Source organism: Loxodonta africana, chromosome 3 (genome assembly GCF_030014295.1).
Source record: "Loxodonta africana isolate mLoxAfr1 chromosome 3, mLoxAfr1.hap2, whole genome shotgun sequence".
NCBI classification, from domain to species: domain Eukaryota; kingdom Metazoa; phylum Chordata; class Mammalia; order Proboscidea; family Elephantidae; genus Loxodonta; species Loxodonta africana.
Window position 1 is genome coordinate 213,002,825 of NC_087344.1, and position 23,532 is coordinate 213,026,356.

At 40.8% G+C, this 23,532-nt stretch overlaps 2 protein-coding genes and 1 long non-coding RNA gene across 7 annotated transcripts in view; 2 read left to right on the top strand and 1 right to left on the bottom strand.

The window, feature by feature from the left end:
• The window catches only part of DCAF6 (DDB1 and CUL4 associated factor 6), a 163,529-nt gene extending 145,645 nt beyond the window's left edge, over positions 1 to 17,884 (bottom strand). The window contains exons 1-2 of one of the 5 annotated variants that reach the window (XM_023554274.2): positions 17,483 to 17,884; positions 9,489 to 9,550 (exon numbers count right to left, since the gene is read on the bottom strand). In XM_023554274.2, coding sequence (XP_023410042.1) covers positions 9,489 to 9,550; positions 17,483 to 17,579 — 159 coding nt within the window. In that variant the 5' untranslated portion in view covers positions 17,580 to 17,884. The remainder of the gene's footprint in view (positions 1 to 9,488; positions 9,551 to 17,482) is intronic. The other 4 variants (XM_010594985.3, XM_010594986.3, XM_064282975.1 and 1 more) reach the window with 4 other exon arrangements.
• Positions 17,885 to 18,432: 548 nt separating this feature from the next.
• Positions 18,433 to 23,532, top strand: part of MPC2 (mitochondrial pyruvate carrier 2) — a 34,928-nt gene continuing 29,828 nt past the window's right edge. The window contains exon 1 of the mRNA XM_003414894.4: positions 18,433 to 18,727. Coding sequence (XP_003414942.1) covers positions 18,619 to 18,727 — 109 coding nt within the window. The 5' untranslated portion in view covers positions 18,433 to 18,618. The remainder of the gene's footprint in view (positions 18,728 to 23,532) is intronic.
• LOC135230833 (uncharacterized) lies at positions 18,734 to 20,535 on the top strand. Its single transcript, XR_010321607.1, has 2 exons — positions 18,734 to 20,326; positions 20,412 to 20,535. It is a non-coding gene; the product is annotated as an uncharacterized LOC135230833 (long non-coding RNA).

A 23,532-nucleotide genomic window follows, 5' to 3' on the forward strand; every position in this document is an offset into this window, starting at 1 on the left:
AGAATTTGGGAATGTGTACTCATGTGTAAGGGGTTTCTTTTCAGGGTGATGAAAATATTCTGGAATTAGCAGTAATGGCTGTACTTCATTTCTTCCATTTGCTTTAGCTACTCCGCACTTAAGAGTCCATTTTCAGAGTTTCTACTGACATCCATTTTTGTCTTTTCCTTCTTTCCTGTGTTTTTAATGATCTTTCACTTTCTTCATATATGATGTCCTTGATGTCTTCTGACAATTGCTCTGGTTTGTGGTCACTAGTGTTCACTGCATCAAGTCCATCCTTGAAATGGTCTCTAAATTCAGACAGTACGTATTCAAGGTCCCTCTTTGGCTCTTGTGGACTTGCTTAGATTTTCCTCAACTTGAACTTGCACATGAGCAACTGATGGTCTGTTCCACTGTCGGCCCCTGGCTGTCTTGACTGATGATGTTGAGCTTCTTCATCACCACTTTCCACAGATGTAATCAATTTGATTCCTGGTAGTCCACCTGGTGAGGTTCACGTATATAGTCATCGATTATGTTGAAAAAAAATACTTCTGATGAATAAGTCCTTGGTCTTGCAGAATTTTATCATGTGATCTCTGGCATCATTTCTATCACCAAGGCTGTATCTTTCAACTAATGATTCTTCTTCTTTGTTTTCAGCTTTCATATTCCAATCACCAGTAACTGTCAATACATCTTGATTGCGTATTTGATCAATTTTAGACTACAGCAGTTTGTAAAAATCTTTAATTTCTTCACCTCTGACATTTTTGAACGATGCATAAACTTAAATAACACTCATATTAACTGGTCTTCCTTGTAAGTGTATGGGTGTTAACCTGTCATCGACAGTGTTGTACTTCAGGACAGATGCTGAAAAATTCTTTTTGATCTCAGGGGACATCTAGGTCAATTGGCATAAGATAGTTTATAAAGGAAATGTTCTACATCCTACTTTGGTGAACAGCGTCTGGGGTCTTAAAAGCTTGTGAGCAGCCTTCTAAGATGTTCCACTGGTTCCACCCCATCTGGGGCAAGGGAAGATGAAGAAAGCCAAAGACAGAAGGAAAAGATTAGTCCAAAGGACTAATGAACCACAACTACCACAGCTTCCACCAGACTGAGTCCAGTACAACTAGATGGTGCCTGGCTACCACCACTGACTGCTCTGACAGGGATCACAATAGAGGGTCCTGGACAGAGCTGGAGAAAAATTTAGAACAAAATTCTAACTCACAAAAAAAGACCAGACTTATAGAGACTGTGGAAACCCCCAAGGTATGGCCCCCAGATACCCTTTTAACTCAGTGCTGAAGTCACTCCTGAGCTTCACCCTTCAGCCAAAGATTAGACAGGCCCATAAAATAAAATGAGACTAAATAGGCACACCAGCCCAGGGGCAAGGATGAGAAGGCAGGAGAGGACAGAAAAGCTGGTAATAGGGAACCAAAGGTCAAGAAGGGGAGTGTTGACGTGTCAGGGGGCTGGCAACCAATGTGACAAAATGATATGTGTATTAACTTTTTAATAAGAAACTAATTTGTTCTGTAAACCTTCATCTAAAAATACAATACTTAAAAAAGAATGTGAAAAAAAGCAATAAAAACACTTTCAATATACTAAAAGAAAAATTCTTTTTGACAATGAGGACACCATTCCTTTTCAATTTGTCATTCTCTGCATAGTAGACCATATGACTGTCACAATTCATAATGGACGATAACAGTCTACTTTAGCTCAGTAACTCTTAGAATATCAATCCTCAACCATTCCATTTCATTTTTGACAACTTCCAACTTTCCTTGATTCATACTTCATACAGTCCACATTCTGATAACCAGTGGGTGTTTGCTGCTGTTACTTCTCATTTTGAGTTGGTAAATCTGCTACAAAAGACTTCTTTAAACTTTTAAAAAACAAAGATGTTACTTTAATTAACTAGAGTGTGTCTGACCCAAGCCATGATATTTTCAACCACCTCATATGCATGTGAAAGTTGGATAACAGAAAAAAAAAAAGGAGAATTGGTGGGTTTGAACTGTGGTATTGGTGAAGTATACTGAATATACCTTGGACTGCCAAAAGAACAAATATATCTGTCTTAGAAGAAACACAACCAGAATGTTCCTTAGAAGCGAGAATGGGAAGACTTCAACTGGCTTACTTTAGACACGTCATCAGCAAAGATCAATCTCTAGAAAAGAACACCATGCTTGGTAAAGAACTGGGCAAATAAAAATCAGGAAAACTCGCAATGAGATGGACCGATAGAACAGCAGCAACAATGTACTCAACATGGCAACGATCATGAAGATGGAGCAGAGCCGGTAAGGTTCAGATCTGTGATACAGGAGGTCACCACAAGTCGGTGTCTACTCAGCAGCAACTAACAATGACAATGGTTGCACATCATAGTGAATATGCTAAAGATTATTGTATTATATACTTTAAGAGCATGAAATTTATGAGACGTATACCTCAATTAAAAAAAAAACATAGAATTCCACTTCGGCCAAGATGGAGTATCATGGACCAGATTTACCATCATGCCTGAAGCAACACAGAAGCAGCAGGTTGCACATTCTTTTTAAGTTCATAAGTAACATTTATATTAAAGACAATCCTCTAGGCCATAAAACAGATCTCAAAGTATTTAAAATAATTCAAGTCATACAAAATATGTTCTCTGATCAAAGTGGAATTAAATACTAGAAATCAGCAACACAAATCATTGTGTGGAAACTACACACTTCCAAATAACAATTGGTCAAAAAAGTAATTACAAAATAGCTTTTGAAGGGAATGAAAATAAAAACATAACATTGCAATTAATGAGTTAAAGCCAAAGAATTATTCAGAAAAAAATTTATAGCACTAGAACACCTCTATTTGGAAAGCTAACACTTCCAATTTCTGATTCAACACGTACAGAGCTTAAAAGTCAACATTTCAAGTCCACACAATAAGAGAAAAGTGGAAAAACTAAGTATCAACAACTCTTACATACATCAGAGAACAGAGATCACACGGCAAACCACCACCCTGAAAAATGTAGATGTAGGTAGAAAATGCAGACAACTCACATGTCCATCAGCAGGTGAACAGATAAACAAATTGTGGTATATTTATGCAATAAAAACTAATAAACTATTCATATACGCAACATCGACAAATCCCAAAACAACTATGCTGAGTAAACCTGAAAATTGAAGGATTCGAACAAAAAAAAGTATATACTGTATGATCCCATTTTTAAAAATTTCTAGTAAACACACTTACAGTGGTGGAAAGATCAGTGACTGCTTAGGGCTGAGGGTGACAGGAAAGGAGAAGAGTGCCCGTGAGGAAACTTCTGGAGATGACTGATACGTTCATTAACTCGATTATGACGGTGGTTTCATGGATGCATATACAGGTGAAAACACCAGATTTACGCTTTGAAAAGGAATTTAAGTTATTACACCGTTAAAAAAAAAAAAAAAGAAAATAGATCAGACTGGCATCATGCTCTTGCACTCGACTACTAACCAAAAGGTTGGCAGTTTGAATCCACCCAGCAGCACTGTGGAAGAAAAGTCTTGGCGATCTACTTCCATAAGATTACAGCCATTGAAAACCCTACAGAGTGCAGTTCTATTGAGAAACACATGCCATTTCCATGAGCTGGAATCATAACGCCTATTAGCTACACCAGATACTAGAACACATCAGTGTAAGGCCTTCAAAAATATCGAGTGAAAATAATCTCCAACCTTGAAACCTATACCCAAACTACTAATGAAATGTGAAAGCAGAAAAGACAAATTCAAACCTGAAAGAAAAGTTTTCTTTCCACCTACATACTTTGAAAATTATTTGAGAATATATTAAGTAAAATCTAAAGTAAATCAAAAAACAGGAAGATACAGAATCCACAGGTTATAAAACCTTGAGATTTATGATAAAGGCGATTGTGCATTATGAAAGAAAATCCATTCGGAATGAAAACTAGGAAATTTCCATTCAGGTGGGGGAAAGATTTGACCATAGGTCCTCAGAGAAAAACATAAAATCTAACACATAACACACTCTTTGCCTCTTCAATGAACAATTCAGAAGTGCCATTTTTGTGCTAGGCACTCCTTTTGATACCAGATGAGCAAAATAAGCTCTTAGAAATATTTTCTTGGTGTGGTGAGCTGGACAGCTGTCCAGGCTATGAACAAACAATAAATGTGTGTAGGCGTGAAATTATCAGATAATGATAAGCACTGTGAAAAAGAACAAAAGAAAGATAATGATAAGGGGTTAACTCATTGCCATCAAGTTGATTCCAACTCACAGCGACCCTACAGGACAAAGTAGAACTTCCCCACAGGGTTTCCAAGGACGAGCTAGTAGGTTCGAATTGCCGACCTTTTGGTTAGCAGCCTGAGCTCTTAACCACTGCACCGCGAGGGCTCCAATTTAATTAGGTTAGTCAGGAAAGAGTTCTCTTATATGCAACACTTTAAGAGACAGGTACATGAAATGCGCTAAGCTTCATAGGTATCTGGGAGAAGAGTGTTCTAGGAGTGGGCATAAAATACATAAGATGAAGGTAAACTTGGCATACTGAAGAAAGAGCAAGGCGACTAGGGCAAGTTAAACCATGTATAAGAAAGAACATGCTAAGAGATGAAACTGGAAAAGCAGGTAAGCCACACAAAATCATGACAGAAAGATAAGAACGGTGAGGACTTCGGATTGTCCTCTAAGTTTGCTAGACACCCACTGAAGAGTTCTGAGCAGAGGAGTGTCATAACACACGTATCATGTATGGAGAAACTATTTAGGAGACTACTGCGTTCATTCCAGAAAAGATGATAGCTTGGCCTACTCTGGCTATAGTAAGATTCTGGATGTATTTTGAAAGGAGATCTAAGAGAAGTGGTTGATGGATTAGAAGTGTATACGAGAAGAAAGAGAAGAATGAAGGATGACTCTAAGGTTTTAGAGCTGAGGAGCAGAGTTGGAAAGTTCTAGGGGAGAAGCAGGTTTGGAGATGAAAATAAACAGCTCTGATTTCAAGTCTGGGATGTCAAATAGGCATCTAAATGAGGAAGTTGAGCATATGAGTTTAGAGTTCAGGGGAAAAGCTGGCTGGAGATGTAAAATTTTGTATGGTCATAATACTCTAACCGTGATCCATAAATTTTCCCTGCCCTTATTCTGCAAAGTTCAACAAAAACTAAGAATAGTATATATAAGACTTACTAACATTGCTTATTGAGTTTCATCTTTCAGAATACATAGTACCACTTAGGAGTAACTTAGCACCACTTAAGCAGTAACTCCTCATCCCCTCATCCCTCTAGACCCTGGTGACCCCTAATGAACTTCTGTCTCTATCGCATTTGCCTACTCTGGCCATTTCTAGATATTTCATATAACTAGGGTCATAAAATATTTGTTCTTCTGTGTCTGACTTATTTCATTCAGCATGTTTTCAAGGTTTATCATCCATGTTGTAGCATACATTAGAACTTCGTTTCTCTTTATGGCTGAATGATATTCTATTGTATGTACTTACTACATTGTGTTTATCCATTCATCTACTGATGGGCACTTGGGTTGTTTCTACCTTTTGGCTATTGTGAATAATGATGCTATGAACATTGGGATACAAGTATCTGTGTGGATCCCTGCTTTCAAGTCTTTTGGGTATATACACGTAGGAGTGGAACTGTTGGGTCATATGGTAATCTTATGCTTAACTTTTTGAGGAACTGCCAAACTTTTCACTGGAGCTGCATGATTTTACATTCCCACCAGCAATGCATGTTGTTGTTGTTATGGTGGTGGTGTGCCATCAGGTCAATGCCAACTCTGTCCAGGCATGGACCAGTAACATCAAACGTACCTCCAAAATGGAGGGTGCTGAGACAGAAGAAAGAAGTGGGAACTCCAGTGTGGCAGCAAAGGAGTTTATTACAGAGACTTATATACAAGGCAGTCTTGGGTGGCTGCAGGACCAAAGCAGATCTCTGTGCCCCACAGTAGGAAAACAGAGGTTTACAGTGGCAGTGGACAATAGTGGCTACATGCCAGGGACTTACATAAGAGTGACTCAGCAACGGGTGGTGAACTAGTGGACCACATGAGGGTGTTCATGTTTGGCCTAGCAAAGCCTGTTTGTCCTTCGGTCCAGCCCTCGAGGCCAGCTCTTACAATCTGGTATGCTCCCCATCTTCTGCTGTAGTACAAGAGACCCGATTTCCTCCTTGCTGAGAACAGATATAGAAGTGGGATTGGCCAGGTGCCGTATGGTGCCCGCACATGTGCAACAGACAGACAAAGTTACTGTGCGCCCAGAATAGGGGGAAGGCTTCTCTGGTAAGGAAAGGGAGCTGGGAGAGAGAAAGTGACCCAATTCCCAGCCTCCTTATCAGAGAATGCTCTGCCCAAGGCCCTAACTTAGGCAGCCTGGATGGGAGGTTTAGAGGTAGACAATGTCCCCAACAGACTCACAGCGACCCCGTATCACAAAGTAGACCTGCCCCATAGGGTTTTCTAGGCTATAATCTTTACAGGAGTAGATTGCCACATCTTTCTCCCACGGAACTGCTAGTGGGTTCAAATTGCCAACCTTTCAGTTAACAGTCAGTTCCAACTTCTCCACATACGTGCTAACACTTTTTGTTTTCTGGGTTTTTTTTTGACAATAGCCACCCTAATAGGTGTGGAGTGGTATCTCATTATGGTTTTGAGTTGTATTTCCTTGGGCATCTTTTTGGATGCTTGTTGGCCATTTGTTTATCTTCTTTAGGGTAATGTCTATTCAACTCTTCGGCCCATTTTTTAATTGGGTTGTCTTTTTGTTGTTGAGTTGTATGACTCCTTTATATATTCTGCATATTAAGATATATGGTTCCCAAGTATTTTCTCCCATTCTGTAGGGTGGCTCTTCACCTTCTTAACAAAGTCCTTTGATGCACAGAAGTTTTTAATTTTGATGTAATTCCATTTATCTACTTTGTCTTTTGTTGCTCATGCTTTGGTATCATATCTAAGAATTCACTGTCAAAAACAAGATCTTGAAGCTTTATCCCTATGTTTTCTTCTAAGAGTTTTATGATTTTAGTTCTTATATTTAGGTCATTGATCCATTTTGAGTTAATTTTCATAAATGGTGTAAGCGTGTATTACTTTGAATCCAAAAAAAAATTTAAATTTTAAAATAAATAATATATACCTAAACTGTATTTAGAGTATAATTAGAAATATATACACAGGAAAAAAAGATAACAGTTTTGGGGATAAGACTATAGGTACTTTTTTCCTCTTGAATTTCTTTCCTTAAGTTTTAAATGTTGGGTTTCTTAGGATTAGGACCTGAGCCTTCTTTTCACTTCATAATTTCTTCCCAGGTGGTCTTTTTAGTCTCATGTTTACAATTAGCAGGTATAGCAGTATTTCCAAAGTACAGTCTGTGGTTCACCTAGAACAGAATTGCCTGAAATATTAAAAACAGATTCCTTGGCCTTAAACTCCAGAAGGTTGTTTTGTTTGTTTGTGGTATCTCAGTTTCTTCAAAAGACAGTTTAAAAGTACAGTGTTAGATCACCTTCTGTAATGAAATACGGTATCCCAATTTAACAGGAACGATACCTTTAGAAATGTAAATGAATTTACTTTGATTTTCAGTAATCACTAGTCCTCACTTGTACACTGGTTCTCAAATCAATAATCAGCCTAGCAAGCTCAGATCATCAGGTTTGTATCGGTAAAGATGTATCTCTTCCCTTCTGCCTTTGTCAACCATACTATAAGTCTTACACCCCTAGGGCAAAAAAAAGAAAATATATAATAAAACAGTTGACATGAATAGGTTTGTATGCATTCCATCTCTGTGTTGAATGAATTATAGGGAAACACAAATGAAATACAGAAGACTAAGTAAGATGATGTTGTAATAGTCCACAAAAGAGAAGATAGCCTAAATTAGGTGGTAGTAAACAGACAGAGAGAAGTAAATAGATTCCAGATATATTCTGGAAGTAGAGTTGATTTGTAAATACATTGGATATAAAACTTGAAGCAAAGAGAAGGATCAAAGATAACTTGAAATCTTCAGATTAAACAGCATGATGAATATCGATGCCATTCATTGAAATGTCGAGGACTACAGATTTAGCGAAACAAAAATAATGTATTAAGATATTACGTAATGAATAATATCATCATTAAAAGCAAGAATTCAGATACTACGCGCCTCCTTATGTAATACAACATGAAGCACAGAAGATCACCTATAAGTATTCCCGCAAAAAAGTTGAATCTAAATCTAATTAAGTCTCTAGGGGTAACTTTCAGTTACAGAAAATACAAAGTTTATAGAAACAAGGTAGATGACATCACAAGATTGAAACAAGCAAAGAAATCTAGAATAGTGGACATTTTATACAAAAACTGATTCAGTTTCTATAACAAGTCAATGGCAGGGGACGAAAAGGCGGAAGACTGCTCTAGATAAACAGATTCAAGACACACAGCAATCAATGTATGGACTTTGCTTAGATTCTCTTCCGAACAAAAAATAAAAAGCTGTTTTTAAACAATCAGGGAAATTTGGTTACAGACTGTATATTAGACGACACACACAAAAGAAATACTGTTAATCTTGTTATAGATTATATAATGGCATTTTAGTTACATAAGAAAATGTCCATAGTTTTTAGGCTTACATACAGGGGTGAAATGATAGGACATCTGGGATTGGCATTAAAACACTCTAGCACTGAAAAGAAAAATGACACAGAAAAAGAAAATGTGGCTAAACCTTAACTGTTAAATCCATGTGTTGAGTATATGAAAAATATGTTTGAAAATTTTCCTAATAAAAATTAAAATGAAAAGGGTTGTTTTGGCCCTGTTAAATTTGGAGTGCCTATCAGACGTGCAAGTAGAAATGTATGTAGATAATTCAATATATGAATGTGGAGTTCCAAGAAGAGGCTGTTGTCATGGTTTTTTAAAGCCACGGGACTGGACAGAGTCACAGAGATGAAGAAAGGAGGTGGGAGGTGCCAGAACAGAATAGTTTTTGAAGGTCAAGAAGTAGAAGGTTCAGTTAAGAAGACAGAGAAGATACAGTCAACTAACGAGATAGGAAAAAAAAAAACCATGAGAGAGTGGTATCAGCATAAATCAACAGAAAAAGAGGGTGTGCTCGATGTCTAAAGTTTCTGAAAAGTGACCACTAGATCTGGAAACGTGAAGATAACTAGTGACAAAGCAGCTTCAGCAACATGAAAGAGATGGAAGCATTTTGATATTAGAAAACACTCATCTTCACTTCAAAAAAAAAAATCTTCTGTAGTCTCTTCTAATTTCAAAATATTCTTTTTATGTTTTAATGTAAAATTTTATTCTCTCATGTTGTTATAGTTAGTCACAATCCTGTCTGGGAGAATTCAGGCATTTCATTGAACATTAAAACACTATTAAAATGTTCCATAGTAGAAGTAACTATTACTTACACAGCCATCATGTACATTCAGGGTTGCTTCAAGTTTTAATCTTTGGATAAATTCTCTTCTTCCTGGGTAGAAAGAAAAAACTAAATAAATCACACAATTTATTGTTAAGAAAAATATAGAGGAGAAAAGGCAACTCAATGTAGAAAGGATAGTCTTCAACAAATGGCACTGAAAAACTAGACATCCACACATAACATGACCCTAGGCACAGACCTTGTATCTTTCACAAAAATTGGCTCAAAATGGGTCATAGGGAAGGGTGGAGCCAAAATGGTACCAGAGACAGACACACTATTCTGATCCTCTACAGCAAACACCTGAATAAGTAAAACAGGTAAGATTGTCCATCTCAGAACCCTAAGCATCAAATGAAAGGATAAAGAACTCGAATGGAAGAAAAAACTGATGGAAAACAGAGAACAATAAGAGATTCGGGGCGGGGGGGAGATCCCCTGCCAACTAAACACAGCACAGCCTTGCCATCTTGGAACACAGCCAGCAAAGACGCTGGACCGGGAGTATGGGAAGACAACATCATGGAGCTTTGAAGAGGAGACAGGGTACTCAGTAATCAGGGAAACACGTTCTCTCACCCCTCGCCCTTCTGCCCCATAGGCCAACTCCACACCTTCCCTATGGGCCACAACTCACTGCCCAGCTAGAGAGCCACCAGCACACCGCTACCCTGGGTCCGCCTTGCCTCCACCCGCGAGCTCCCACTGCGTCATTTCCCCCCGCACTCCCCCCCCATCCCGTCTTCCTTTTCTTTCTCCCACTCACCTAGCCATGTATGCCACATCTACACCTTTCATACAAGCCACACCACGCTGCTCGGCTAGAGAGCTACTGACCCGCCACTACCCGAGGTCTGCCCCACCCTCACTGGCCAGCTCCCGTGGCGCCACTTTTTTCCCTTTGTACCTTTTCTTTCTCACTCCCACCTAGCCCCACTCGCTACCTCCACCCTTTCTAACAGGCAACACCATGCTGTGCTGCTTAGCTAGGGAGGCACCAGCCTGATGCCAACCCAGGTCTACCCCACCCCAACCCTTCGGCTGACACAGCACCTTTTCATCCCTGCCTTCCTTTTCTTTCTCCCACCTATCTAGCCCTGTATGCCACCTCTACCCCTTCCTACCTTGTCACCACATGCTGTTTAGGCTAGAGTGCAACCAGCCTGCCACCCTGGGTCCACACTGTGCCATTTTTTTTTCTTTTTTCCCTTTCTTGCTTTTCTATCTCCCTCCTACCTAGCCCCACATGCTAACACCACCTTTCCCACCAGGCGACACCACACTGTCTAGGCTAGACAGCCACCTGCCAACTGCCGCTCCAGGTACACCTACTTCCACCCATTGGCTCCTGCTGTGCCACCATTTTTTTTTTTTTTTTGCTTTATTTTTTTTCTCTTCTTTCTCCCTCCCACCAAACCTCATGCATCACAGGGCCTTAGGTCTGCCCTGCCTCCACTCACCAGCCCCCACCACGCCATCAGTTTTTTTAATCTATTTTTCTTGTTTTATTTTTAATGTTTCTCTTTTCTTTTCTCTATCTTCCTTTTCTTTTTCCTTTCAATTAGCCCCGTATGCCACCTCCCCGCCTGCCACCAGCCTACTGCTATCCAGGATTCGCACAGCCTCCACCCACCAACTCCCACCACTCAATCACTTTTTTCTCTCTTTTCCAATCGCATCTAGCCCCATAAGCCACCTCCCCTTGGATTCGCCCCATCCCCACTCGCCAGCTCTAATGCACATCCAGTTTAACATACTATTTTTTCTTTCTTAATAAAGAAAGAAAATAATACCTTAATGTCTTGGAGGCAGCAGACAATATAAAAAAGCAGGACAACATGGCTCCAGCAAGTGAACAAAATAATCAGATGACCTTCCGGTAGAAGAAAAAGCAGAACAACAACCTGATATGGAATTCAAAAAACTAATATTCAGGGCTTGCCAATAAATTAGGAAAGAGATCAAGAGAAACAGACAAAACCATGGAAAAAATAGCCAAAATCAAGGAAAACACAGATAAAACAATAGAGGAGTTCAAGAAAATGATACAAGAATATAGTGACAAAATAAATAATTAGAAATCATACAAAAATGGCAACTAGAAATCCAAAAGATAAATAACAAAACTTCAGAAATAGACAACTCAATAAAAAGTCTCAGGTGCAAATTTTAAACAACGAAAACCAGAATCAGCAAGACTGAAGACATGCATGGAGGTCACTTTGTCTGAAGAAATTTCACAGAAAAGGGTGAAAAAAACCTAAGAACTATGTCGGATGCAATCAAGAGCAGAAATTTACATGTGATCAGAGTTCCAGAACAGGGGGAGGAAGTGGAAAACACAGAAGATTGTTGAAGATTTGTGGGTAGAAAACTTCCCAAATATCATGAAAGACAAAGAGCTAACCATCCAAGAAGCTCAATGAAGCCCTTACAGGATGGACCCCAAAAGAGAGTCACCAAGACATACCATAATCACAGTTTGCAAAACCAAAGACAAAGAGTCCTGAGAACAGCTCAGGAAAAACGAAGTCATTTACAAACGGGACTAAGACTAAACTGCAATTACTCAGCAGAAGCTATGCAGGCAAGAAGACAATAGGTGACACATACACACACACACAAAAAACCTTGAAGAAAGAAAACTGCCAGCCAAGAATATATCCTGCAAAACTCTCTCTCAAATATGATGGCAAAATCAGGGCACTTCCAGATAAACAGAAAGGAAACGTTAAAGATTAGGGCAGAAATAAATAAAATAGAGAACAGAAAATGATACAAAGAATCAACAAAACCATAAGTTGGTTATTTAAAAATATCAACAAAATCGACAAACCATTGGCCAAATTAACAAAAGAAAAACAGGAGAGGAAGAAAATAACCACTTAAATGAGATGGAAGACATTACAACAGACCCCACTGAAATAAAAAGCATCATAAAAAACTGTACGCCAACAAATTCAAGAACCTAGAGGAAATGGACAAATTTCTACAAACACACTACCTACCTAAACTAATGCAAACTGAGGTTGAAAATCTGAACAGACCCATAACAAGAGAAGAGATGGAAAAGGTAATAAAAAAAATTCCCAACAAAAAAAATCCCTTGTCCATATGACTTCACTGGAGAATTCTACCAAACATTCAGAGAAGAGGTCACACCAGAACTACTCAAACTATTTCAGAGCACAGAAAAGGAAGGAATACTCCAGAATTCATTCCATGAATTCAGCATAACCGATACAAAAACCAGGCAAAGACACCACACAAAGGGAAAATTACAGACCAGTATCTCTCATGAACATAGATGCAAAAATTCTCAGCAAAGTTCACCAAAAACGTAATACACCACGACCAAGTGGGATTCATACCAGATATGCAAGGATGCTTCAACATTAGAAAATCAATCAACATAATCCACTGCATAAAGAAAATAATCACACGATCATCTCAATGGACACAAAAAAGGCATCTGATAAAGTCCAACACCTGTTCTGATAAAAATTCTCAGGAAGGACTAATGGACCACATCTACCATGGCCTCCACCAGACTGAATCCAGTACAACTAGATGGTACGCGGCTACCACCGATGGCTGCTCTGACAGGGATCACAATAGAGAGTCCTGGACAGAGCTGGAGAAAAATGTAGAACAAAACTCTAACTCAAAAAGAAAGACCAGACTTGCTGGCCTGACTGACTGGAGAAACCCTGAATGTATGGCCCCAGGACATCCTTACAGCTCAGTAATGACTGGATAGGCCCATAAAACAAAACGAGACTAAAGGAGCACACCAGCCCTGGAGCACGGACTAGAAGGCAAGAGGGCAAAGGAATGCTGATAATAGGGAATCTAAGGTTGGTGCTGGTGCAACAGAATACCCAATACCGAGTTTGAGATTTGTAAAACTGTTCTAGTTGGTGTTTATCATTTACAATTGTAATTGAATATGACTGACTTCAACACCAGGGTGGGTGGCGTTTCCAAGTACTTGAAGCAGATTTTGTTTTTTAAAGCACTGTTAGTGGTTAACTGGCAAGATATAAATAGTGAAACTTTCTTTTTAATGATCTCTAGTAAGGATAAATGGAATGGATGTATATGTTATTCTGCACCCTATCGTTAACAATGGAGCCCTGGTGGCCTAGTGGTTAAGGGCTCAGCTGCTAACCAAAAGTTCGGCAGTTCAAATCCACCAGCCACTCCTTGAAAACCCTATGGGACAGTTCTACTCTGTCCCATAGGGTCGCTGTGAGTCAGAACGGACTCAACAGCACCCAACAACAAAAATTGTTACAAATAAGATAAACCTTTTATTTTTGTTGTACATGTATCATGAGTTGTCATGCAAATATATTATTATTGCGATCGTAGTCAAAACATTTGAAAAACGTCAATCTAAAACATATCTGTAACGTAAGTTCCACGCTTCCAGAAGCTCCTATTCTCTCTAAGCACTTTTAACTCAATTCCCCTCTACCAAGGACGGATGAAATCCTCAGAAGAGCTACCACATTGTCTGCAGTTGTCAGGGTTGCTAAAAGCCCTTCAGTGGTCTATTTCAAGGAATCATCAGTACACTCTGGTTTATGTTTGTCATATTTGACAGTTATTTTTCAGCTTTCATTAAAATTTCAAGACTAAGAGAAAAAAATACAAATACTCCACTAACTTTTCCTTCATATAAATATATTGTAACTTGGCAAAACATTGTGAAGAACCTAGTAATTTACATTGTGAAGAACCTAGTAATTCAGAATGTAGATGTATTCAAGATATGCTAAAGAGTAATTTCAATGCAAAATCACCTTTCAATACATACTGGCTAGAACGATATGCAAAGGGCACTGACTTCCTAAACCCCTTGCAAAGAGAGTTTATTATTCAAACTCCACTAAAAATTAGTCACTGGCTGACTAATCATAATTTAGGCATTTCATATTTCATAGTATTTTATACATTATAGTAAACAAATCCCTTGAAAAGTTCTTTAAAATTACCTTTTCTTCAAAAGGACAGAGTTGAACTGACCAATTGAGTTTCCAAGGAGCAACTGGTGGACTCAAACTGCTGACGTTCTGGTTAGCAGCCAAGCTTTTAACCCCTGCGCCACCAGGGCTCCTTTCTTCAATTATTTTCTTTTAATTCAGAAAGATTAGAAAGTTTAAATTACAGTTATAGGCAAGAATAGCAAAACTGAGAGAAATGAGTAGAACTTATAACACATACTGAGTCAAAGGAAATGTACAGAAATGCTAGCTTTTTTAATAAGCAATGTTCATCTTTATAAAATTTTATATGCATTGTATATACATAGTAAGATGAAATACGTGTAGCTAATAAATTATATCACTGGATTCCAAAAACATTACTTTACAACTTGTATATAGTATCCGAGAAAATGAAATATTTAAACCTATAGTTGTCACTTACTCTGGAAAGAATACTCTTTCTTAAAAAAATCCTATGCTGGAACTTAGATCAGGCTCATAAAGATTACACTCCCCAACTACACCTCTGAATTCCTGGTAGGCTAAAAACAACACTCTATTTGCTCCGGTGAACCTTGTGAATCTAGGGGCTACAGTAAAGACATCCTTTTCTCCTAAATAACATATCAGTTATTTATCTTCATTCCATAAAAGGACTTTTTTTTTAGCTATAATTTTTTTTTTTTTTGATGAGAAGAGAGGTAGTTAATCAAATTTAAATAAAATCCAACTACAAAGGTTGTATACTACTATAGAAAAGACACATTCTATGGCAAAATAATTTGAAACGTAACTGTTACAAGAAAACACAATTTTACTGTTATTTAGCAGAAATTCATTATTAGAAACACAAATAATGAAAATAAACTAGAAAAACATTAAACATACAGTTCTATAGATAAACACAATTAAAATGTTTATAAAGACAAGAGTCTATTTACTTTCTAGCTGCATGGCTAGTCCTTGGCCTTTTAAAAGAATGCTTTATAAGGCGTACTTCAAAAAGTCATCCTCAACACCTCTTTAACTAATGAGGATTTGTAAACCCTGGTGGCGTAGTGGTTAAGACCTACAGCTGCAAACCAAAAGGCTGGCAGTTCTAATCTACAGGTGCTCCTTGGAAACCATATGGGGCAGTTCTACTTTGTCCTGTAGCATAGCTATGAGTTGGAATCAACTCCATTGCAGCGGGTTGGGGTTTTTTTGTTTTGTTTTGTTTGTTTAATGTGGACTTTGCTGTTTCTTCACTCTAAACTCAATATTTTACTGTGGAAGAGTTGGATAAACTAACGGTGTAAAGAGGTCTACTAAGAGTGAAGGCCAAGAAATTACTTTACAAGCTATTTTCAAATATTTGAAATATCGCACTTTTTTAGGTTAATGGTTACAAAAAAACTGTACAATTTTTTAATATAAAAATAATTACCGTAATCAACACTCCAGGTACTTCTCCTAGAACAAACTGACAAAAGGCACGTACAAGGATACTCATTGCAATGCAGTAACAGCAAATGTCCATTTAAAGAGGAAAGGTTGAGCTGACAATGACACCTTCGTACTACGAAATATTATACAAGTTTAAAAACTGAATGGCTCTATTTTTACTGCCACAGAAAGATCTCCAGGAGGAAGTGGTAGGAAAAGCAAGCAGCAAAACAATTCTGACAATCTAACACCATGGATACAGGGCGCACACAAAATTACAGCATTTCAGTATGTACATGTAATATGCTTGTAAGAACGCAAAGAAAAAGGTCTAAAAGAATATTCAGCCATCAGATAACCTTGTTACTTCTAAAGGAATGGAGATAAAACGGAATGCGAGGGATCACAGGGATTTTGTCTTCATTTTAATTGCCTGAGTTTTTACAAGGAGAAAGTACTAATAAGTTGCTTAAGACAAAAAGAAAAAAAAAGGGAGCAGATAAAAAATGCAGGCTACCTTCTCTCAAATAATTTACAAACCAGAACCGTGGGCTGTAATGAGATTTCATTTTTTTCTATTTAAGTCAAAATCAAATGACAACAACACATAGCAAAAAGTAACGAAACTGGAAAGAAAACAATTTTCATTTGGTGTTGTCTTATCTTTAAGACACAGACACACACACACGGGCGAGGCGAGGGAGAGAACTCAGACTCTAATGGAAACAGTATAGAGAAGAAAACTAAAAAGCTCCTTACTAAAATACAGCCCGTTTTAAGAAACTGGACGTTTCATTTAGCTCAGGCGTGACCCAGAATCTTCACAAAACCATGCTATCCAAAACGAAAAAAGTAGAAGACTGTTCCCTCAAGTGTTGAAGGTTGTTTTTAGAAAGCTTAACTAAGAAACAGTAAATGCCAAGTGTGTCTTACCGGAGTGGGAATAGGAACGTGAAACCCTACACCACCTTAGGGCGGACGAAAGGAACTGAACTGCGAGCGGAGCAGGGCAGCGCGCGGGGGTGGAGTGGGCTCGGCTATCACTTTTCGCTTTGGCTCGGAGCCACAGAACAGTTTTCGCCGAGTCTCTTAGGGCCGTCGAGTCCCTGAGGGTGCTCAAGGCGTCGCAGGCGACACAAACCCTCCCAAGATTGAGGGGAGAGGGGAATCCACAAAAACTTGGGTCCTTCGGCTAAGCCGGGAGCGTAGGAGAAAAGCAGAAGTTTCGCTACAAACGTAGCGGCCCCGCGGGACTCTGCAAATCTCCTCGCGAGTACCACCCTGGAAGCGACCCCGACCCCTTTCCTCCCCAATACAGTCCGCCCCCCTGCCCGGCCCCCTGAGGAAAACCCAGAAAGGGCGGCGGCCGGCGGCATGAAAGCCGGGCTTAGTCTTAGGAGGACACGGGCGCGGGGTCCGCCGGCAGGGGTCCCAACCAGCACCCCAGAGACGCCGGAGCGCCCCTGCTGAGGCGCTGTCCCACCTCCAACAGCCACCGCGGCGCGGCCCCCTCCCCCAACCTCGGGCGGCGACTTCGGCGCCTCCGCCCCGGGGCCCCGCTCACCCAGGTAGCGGCTCCGCAGCCGGGACGGGTCCTCTAGCCCGAGGGACCTTTTCCTTACGTCCCACAACAGGTGTGGGCAGCAGCCACCCCGAGGCATGGCTCTGCGGAGCCGGGGTAGGAGGGGAGACCCCCGAATGGAGGAGGGGAGAAGAGGGAGGGGACACGCGATCAACACCCCAGCCGCACCGGCACCATCCGCGCGCAGGGCCTCGTAGGCACGGCGACTTAGATGGCGGCGGCGGCGGCACCGCCTTCGCCTCTCAAACCCGGCCGCACCCGGGCCAGAGCTCGCCTCATACTCTCCTCAGACTACCCAGAACATCCAGAGATCAGCAACAGTCCCCTCCCTCGGCTCCCCTCCAGCAGGAGGCGGAGGCGGGAGGGACTCCTCCCTCTCCTCGTCCTCGACTCCCTCCCCTTCAAGCCCTTCTCGCGAGATGAGGACCACCCCAGGGAGTGAGGCCGGTGTGCGCGACGGCTGCCCTCACCTTAGAGAAGTGGCTTCAGGCCATTCTAGCCAACTTTTTAATTCTCTATAGATAAAAGAGGAATGGAGAGAGAAGGAGCTGAGATCTGCAGTCTCTTGCTCACGGATCTCGTTTCAAAACAAGGAAAAGAGTTGCACGGCGTCATCTTCAGTTAGGGCACTGAAGGCCCGAAAAGCCCATTTTAACTACGGGAGATTAGAAGCTGGTTGTAGCTTCACTTTCCCTTCACCAACATGGCCTCGAGGACAAAAAGGAGAAGTTAGAGCTTCCCGCCTCAACCTGCTCGGGCCGCGCAGCGAGCCAATCACCGTGGGCAGCTGCGCCTGCGCAAGCGCGCTGCCGCAGGGACAGGAGGACTCGGTGAGGCAATCTCTTTGGCACCTGTTGCCATGACTCCTCCTCCGCCTCAGCCGCCCGAGGGCAGGGGGCGGAACCAGGGTGGACCTTCGCGGAGCCTCCTCCCCCTCGCTTTCCTGCCCCTGGGTGGCGCGCAGAGAGCAGAGCGCGCTGCGGGAAGGGCACCCTAGGAGAGAGGAGGGCGCGAGGCGCTGTGCCTGGGGAAGGTGACGAGCTGCCCTTCGCTGTCAGCCAGAGAAAAGGACACGACGACTCTCCCATCCGGCTGCCCACAATTATTCGGCGGCGGAAATGGCGGCCGCCGGCGCCCGAGGCCTACGGGCCACCTACCACCGGGTCCTAGATAAGGTGGAGCTGATGCTGCCGGAGAGACTGCGGCCGCTGTACAACCACCCGGCAGGTAATGGCCAGAGTGGCTCCCACCGACACCTTCCCTTCTGTCCCTCCGGTGTCGGTGGCTGCTCACTGACGAGCCCGTGGCCGGGGGCACCACCCTCAGCGCCGAGCCCTGCCCTCCCTGGCGTGAATCCGTCTGCCCTTGCAGCCTCTGCATTTTACCTCCTCTCCTCCAACACCTCTCCCACAGCCGTGGCTCTGAATTCGGCGTCCCTCTCCTGCGCACCGCTCCCACTCGAGCCGGCCGTTCGGGTCTGGTGGTCTCGGCCACTGCCCCGCCACGGTGCCTCGTTCTCCCCTTTCCGCTCGCGGAGCTAGCCGACCGGCAGAGCGGCCAGTGCGGCCGGAGGGTTTGCAGGAAAGGTCACTTCCTTCAGCTGCGGCAGAGGGAGCCGTCCCCCGCACTGCACGGGTCGCCCGGCTGCCAGCGGGAGAAGGCCCGTCCTCGTCCCCGGGGTCGCTTGTTTCTTTAAATTTCCCCTCAGTTGTGAAATGACTCAACAGGCTCTCCTTGGACCTTGCTGTGTAGACAGACCTGGATTTTAGTTCTGTGAGATGGGGCAGAATCCATCTCTCTGACCTCGTTTCTGTAAAAGGTGGTCGACGTGAGGATTAAAGATAGCATACATGCTTGGTTCTTCACGGTGGCGCAGTAAATGTTAGCCCTCTCAGCAAATGTTAGATCTTTATCCTACGGGAAAAGCCGTGTTGTTGTGGTTGAAAAAAAGTCTATAAGAAGCTGGAAGATCGTCATCCCTCCAACTCTTTACGCTCTGACTGCTCTAGAATTCTGTTACTTCTTTCATAAAGTGGGGTGTAATAATACTTAATTGGCTGGAGGCTAAATCAGTTGTTTTCTGAGGTCTCTTTTAAGCCTATAACTAATCAAATGAGAAAATATGTTACAATTGAAAGGTTAAAGTGCCACGAAAAGAGTGGCATTTTTTTTTTCTACATAGTTAAATCTGTCTTTTGCAATTGGTGTTATTGGGAAGGTTGTCTGGTTCCCCTCTATGTCTGATTATGAAGCAGCTCTCAGGAGCCTGAGCTGGTTACTAAATCTTAAACCTGATTTCCAGTTTGATAATGGAATAAGCTGTACTTTAGGATTATACTTCAGCTTAACCCTTAGTACTGTTTACTGCGGAAACCCCTGTGGCATAGTGGTTAAGTGTTATGGCTGCTAACCAAAGGGTCAGCAGTTGAATCCTCCAGGAGCTCCTCGGAAACTCTATGGGGTAGTTCTACTCTGTCCTGTAGGATCGCTGTGAGTCAGAATCGACCCGACGGCACTGGATTTGGTTTTTTGGTTTACTATTTACTGCGCTATTATATCAGTTATAAAACTGATCTTTAAGATGTTGTTATTGATGTTTATTTAGATTGTTTACCTTTAGTTCTTTTAACACTCTTTTTTTGGAATTAGGTTGTTTTGTGGCAGCGATTTTCAGGAGGGAGGATTGAGCAATGCTTTGGTAGTGATCCGGGCATTACGGAATACGTGGAATGAACTCTGACCCGCTTAGGCTTTGTGTTTGCTGTGTAGGATGAGGAAAAGGTGAAGGGGAAGCAGTTTTAAACTATTTAAAATAATACAGAATTGGTGAGTAGTCCTAATATTAATCTTTTCAAAAGTCTTGACTTTAGCCCCTTGTAATTACTGCTGATAATACTTTATTCACCTTAAGAAGGAAGAGGAGTGTTACCTTTCATTTGAAGACCGTGCATTTCTTCTGGATGTCCTTGGATTAGTTTAGATATTTTAACTCCTTTTTCCAGTACATAAAAAAAAAAAAAAAAACACTGCCTCAAGTTGATTCTGACTGATAGCAACCCTATAAGGTTTACGAAGCTGTAACTCTGCGGAAGCAGACTGCCACATCTTTCTCCTATGGAGCCTCTGGTGGTTTTGAACTGCCAGCGTTTCGGTTAGCAGTCGATCGCTTTAACTACTGCACCACCAGGGCTCCTACCACCAGGAATGAAGAACCAAGAGGGGCGCCCAGGTCCCTGCGTTGAGAATCTCCTAGACCAGCAGACGATTGATGACAAGGACCTTTCCCCAGAGCCAAGAGAGAGAGAGAAAGCCTTCCCCTGGAGCTGACACCCTGAATTTAGACTTCTGGCCTCCTAGACGTGAGAGAATAAATTTCTCTTTGTTAAAGCCATTCACTTGTGGTATTTCTGTTTTAGCAGCACTAGGAAACTAAGAATTAGTGGAAGGAATATAGGCTTTGAAGCAAGACACACCTGCGTTTGAGTCTTGACTGTATGACCTTGATCTCCCCAAGCCTTAGTTTTCTAATCTACAAAATGGGATGTAATAATTATCACTATTGGAGGATTTTTTTGAAAGTTAAATGATATAATGGCTACAAACCGTGTAGCAGCCCGGTGTTTGCACGTAGACTCTCCACAAACATTAGTTCTCACCCATGTAGGCCATTTGTGGATTGAAAAGTCGTAGGTACAAACCAAACCAGTTGCTGTTGAGCCAATTGCGACTCATAGTGATCCTGTCTATAGGACAGTTTAGAGCTGCACCATAGGGTTTCCAGGGCTATAATCTTTACGGAAGCAGACTGCCACATCTTTCTCCCGCGGAGCAACAGGTGGGTTCAAACCGCACACCTTTCGGTTACCAGCTGAGCGCTTAACCACTGTACCACCAGGGTTCCTGTTATAGGCATATGAATGTAGAAATACAGCAGCATGAAAAATATAACTGTTGATTCATTAGTACTGAATAAAATCTGAGAAACACTGATCATTGTTCTAAGACTTATGCAGAATGAGTATTCAAGGTTTTTGCATCTAGTAATAAAATTTTTTATTGAATTACCATTTAGACATGAAGCCGTGTTCACATACAGGAGATTTTTAAAAAACTGTATGCAAGGTTTGGATATTAACAGTTGGAAATCAGATATTATAGATTCTAAATTTTTGAGGTTTAATTTTATCACTGACAAATACCTCTAGACAGATAACAAGAATATGTCTTTATATAGAAATATAGTTGTAGAGTATCGTATCTATGACCTGTGGCCCAGATCAATGCCTTCGTCGTCCATGTGCCTGTTTATTGTCCCAGGTACATCATTCCTCAGCTCTCATAAGAGGATGCCACCATTCCTACCATCACCTCACTAAAGGATGTGACTCCACGCTCACCGCTTCATAGTTAAACTCTAGGTCCTCGTCAGCATATAACCTTGAAATCATGCGCCTGTTGTTTACTTAAAAGCTTAGTTCAAAAAAGGCATTAGTGGAGGAGTGTCATTCCTTTGTTTTTGTGATCTTCCAAGAGGAATGAGTCTTCCCAAGGGAGGCACAAAATGAAATGGGAGTATAGTAACAAAATAGTAAAACTTCTGGTAATGTTTGCTTTTATTTCATCCTTTAAAAATTTCCATCATAGATATGTTTTATCATACAAAAGTAAGTACAGTAATATATGTGTGAGTGTTATGTTTATAGTTTATGAATATAAAAAATACATTTTATAGTATATATTATTAATTTTTTTATTAATATGTGTGTGTGTATATATATATATATATAATGTGTGCTCAAAATTGTTTAACCAATGGGGCATGTGTTCAAAAGAAGTTTGAAGACCACACATCTAAGAAATCTAAAAACTATCCTTCAGTTAAGTCAGAACAGAGAACAGCCTGCTATCTGAACCACATCAGGTTAGCTCGCTGTAGCTTTGTTTCTGTTGAATTATATTTTGGCTTAAGTGGAAGAGCATTTTTTTTAAAAAATGATCTGTGAAACTTGTTGCAGTGTCTCTACATTATGTAGTGCTTTCTCTGTGGACTCATGGGAGAAGTTACTTTAAATTGGGTTTTAATAACAAGAATAGTTACGGTTTTCCTAAGTGAATTGTTTTTTCTATTTTATCTTAAAGACTGAGAGAATGATTTAAAAATAAAAACGTACTAAATGTACCAGTATTAACAGTATTCCGAAGGGAATATCTTTATCATAGAAATTCAAAATTAAATGCTAAGGGAATTGATGTTTTACTAGATAGTTTAATACAACTTAGTTCAAAATATGTGAAAATAAAACTAAGTGTGAATCAAGTAAGTAATCAGTGTAGATGTTCGGTTATGAATTAACACAGTTCTTTAGCATCTCTGTTAGAACGCCTTATTTTCTTGGGACATAGATCGTCAGTGAAGAATGTTACGCCTGTCTAAGCACCTAAGTGTGTATGTGTGTGTAAGTAATACCCTGTTACCTTAAAATTGAGGGATGAGAACTAAGATCGAAAGTTAGAATTTCAGATTCAACTTAAATGACTGATGAGAAATAGAATATTTTGAAACAGTCGGCTACCAAGAAAGAATTATTCAATATTTTTTGAGGGCCTACTGTGTACCAAGTACTATTCTAACACTTAGAATGATACTTTAGTGAATAAAATAAAAACCCCTGCCTACAGGGAGTTGGTATTCTCAGAAGAGATGATGAAAAGAATACAGTCCTTCCTGTAGTTAGTATAGCACCTAATAATTTTTGTCCACTAACCTGATTATGGAGCTCTGGTGGCTCAGTGATTAAGAGATTGGCTACTAACCAAAAGGTTGGCAGTTTGAGTTCACCAGCCATTCCTTGGAAACCCTACGGGGCACTTTTCTCTGTTCTGTGGGGTCACAATGAGTTGAATTGACTGGATGGCAATGAGTTTGGTTTATTTAAATCTGATTATAAACTAAGAAATTAAAACTATTTATGACCCATCTATTTTGAAGTTATCAATTGGGCCAAAGGAGAAGCGTGCCTTAAGAAGAATTA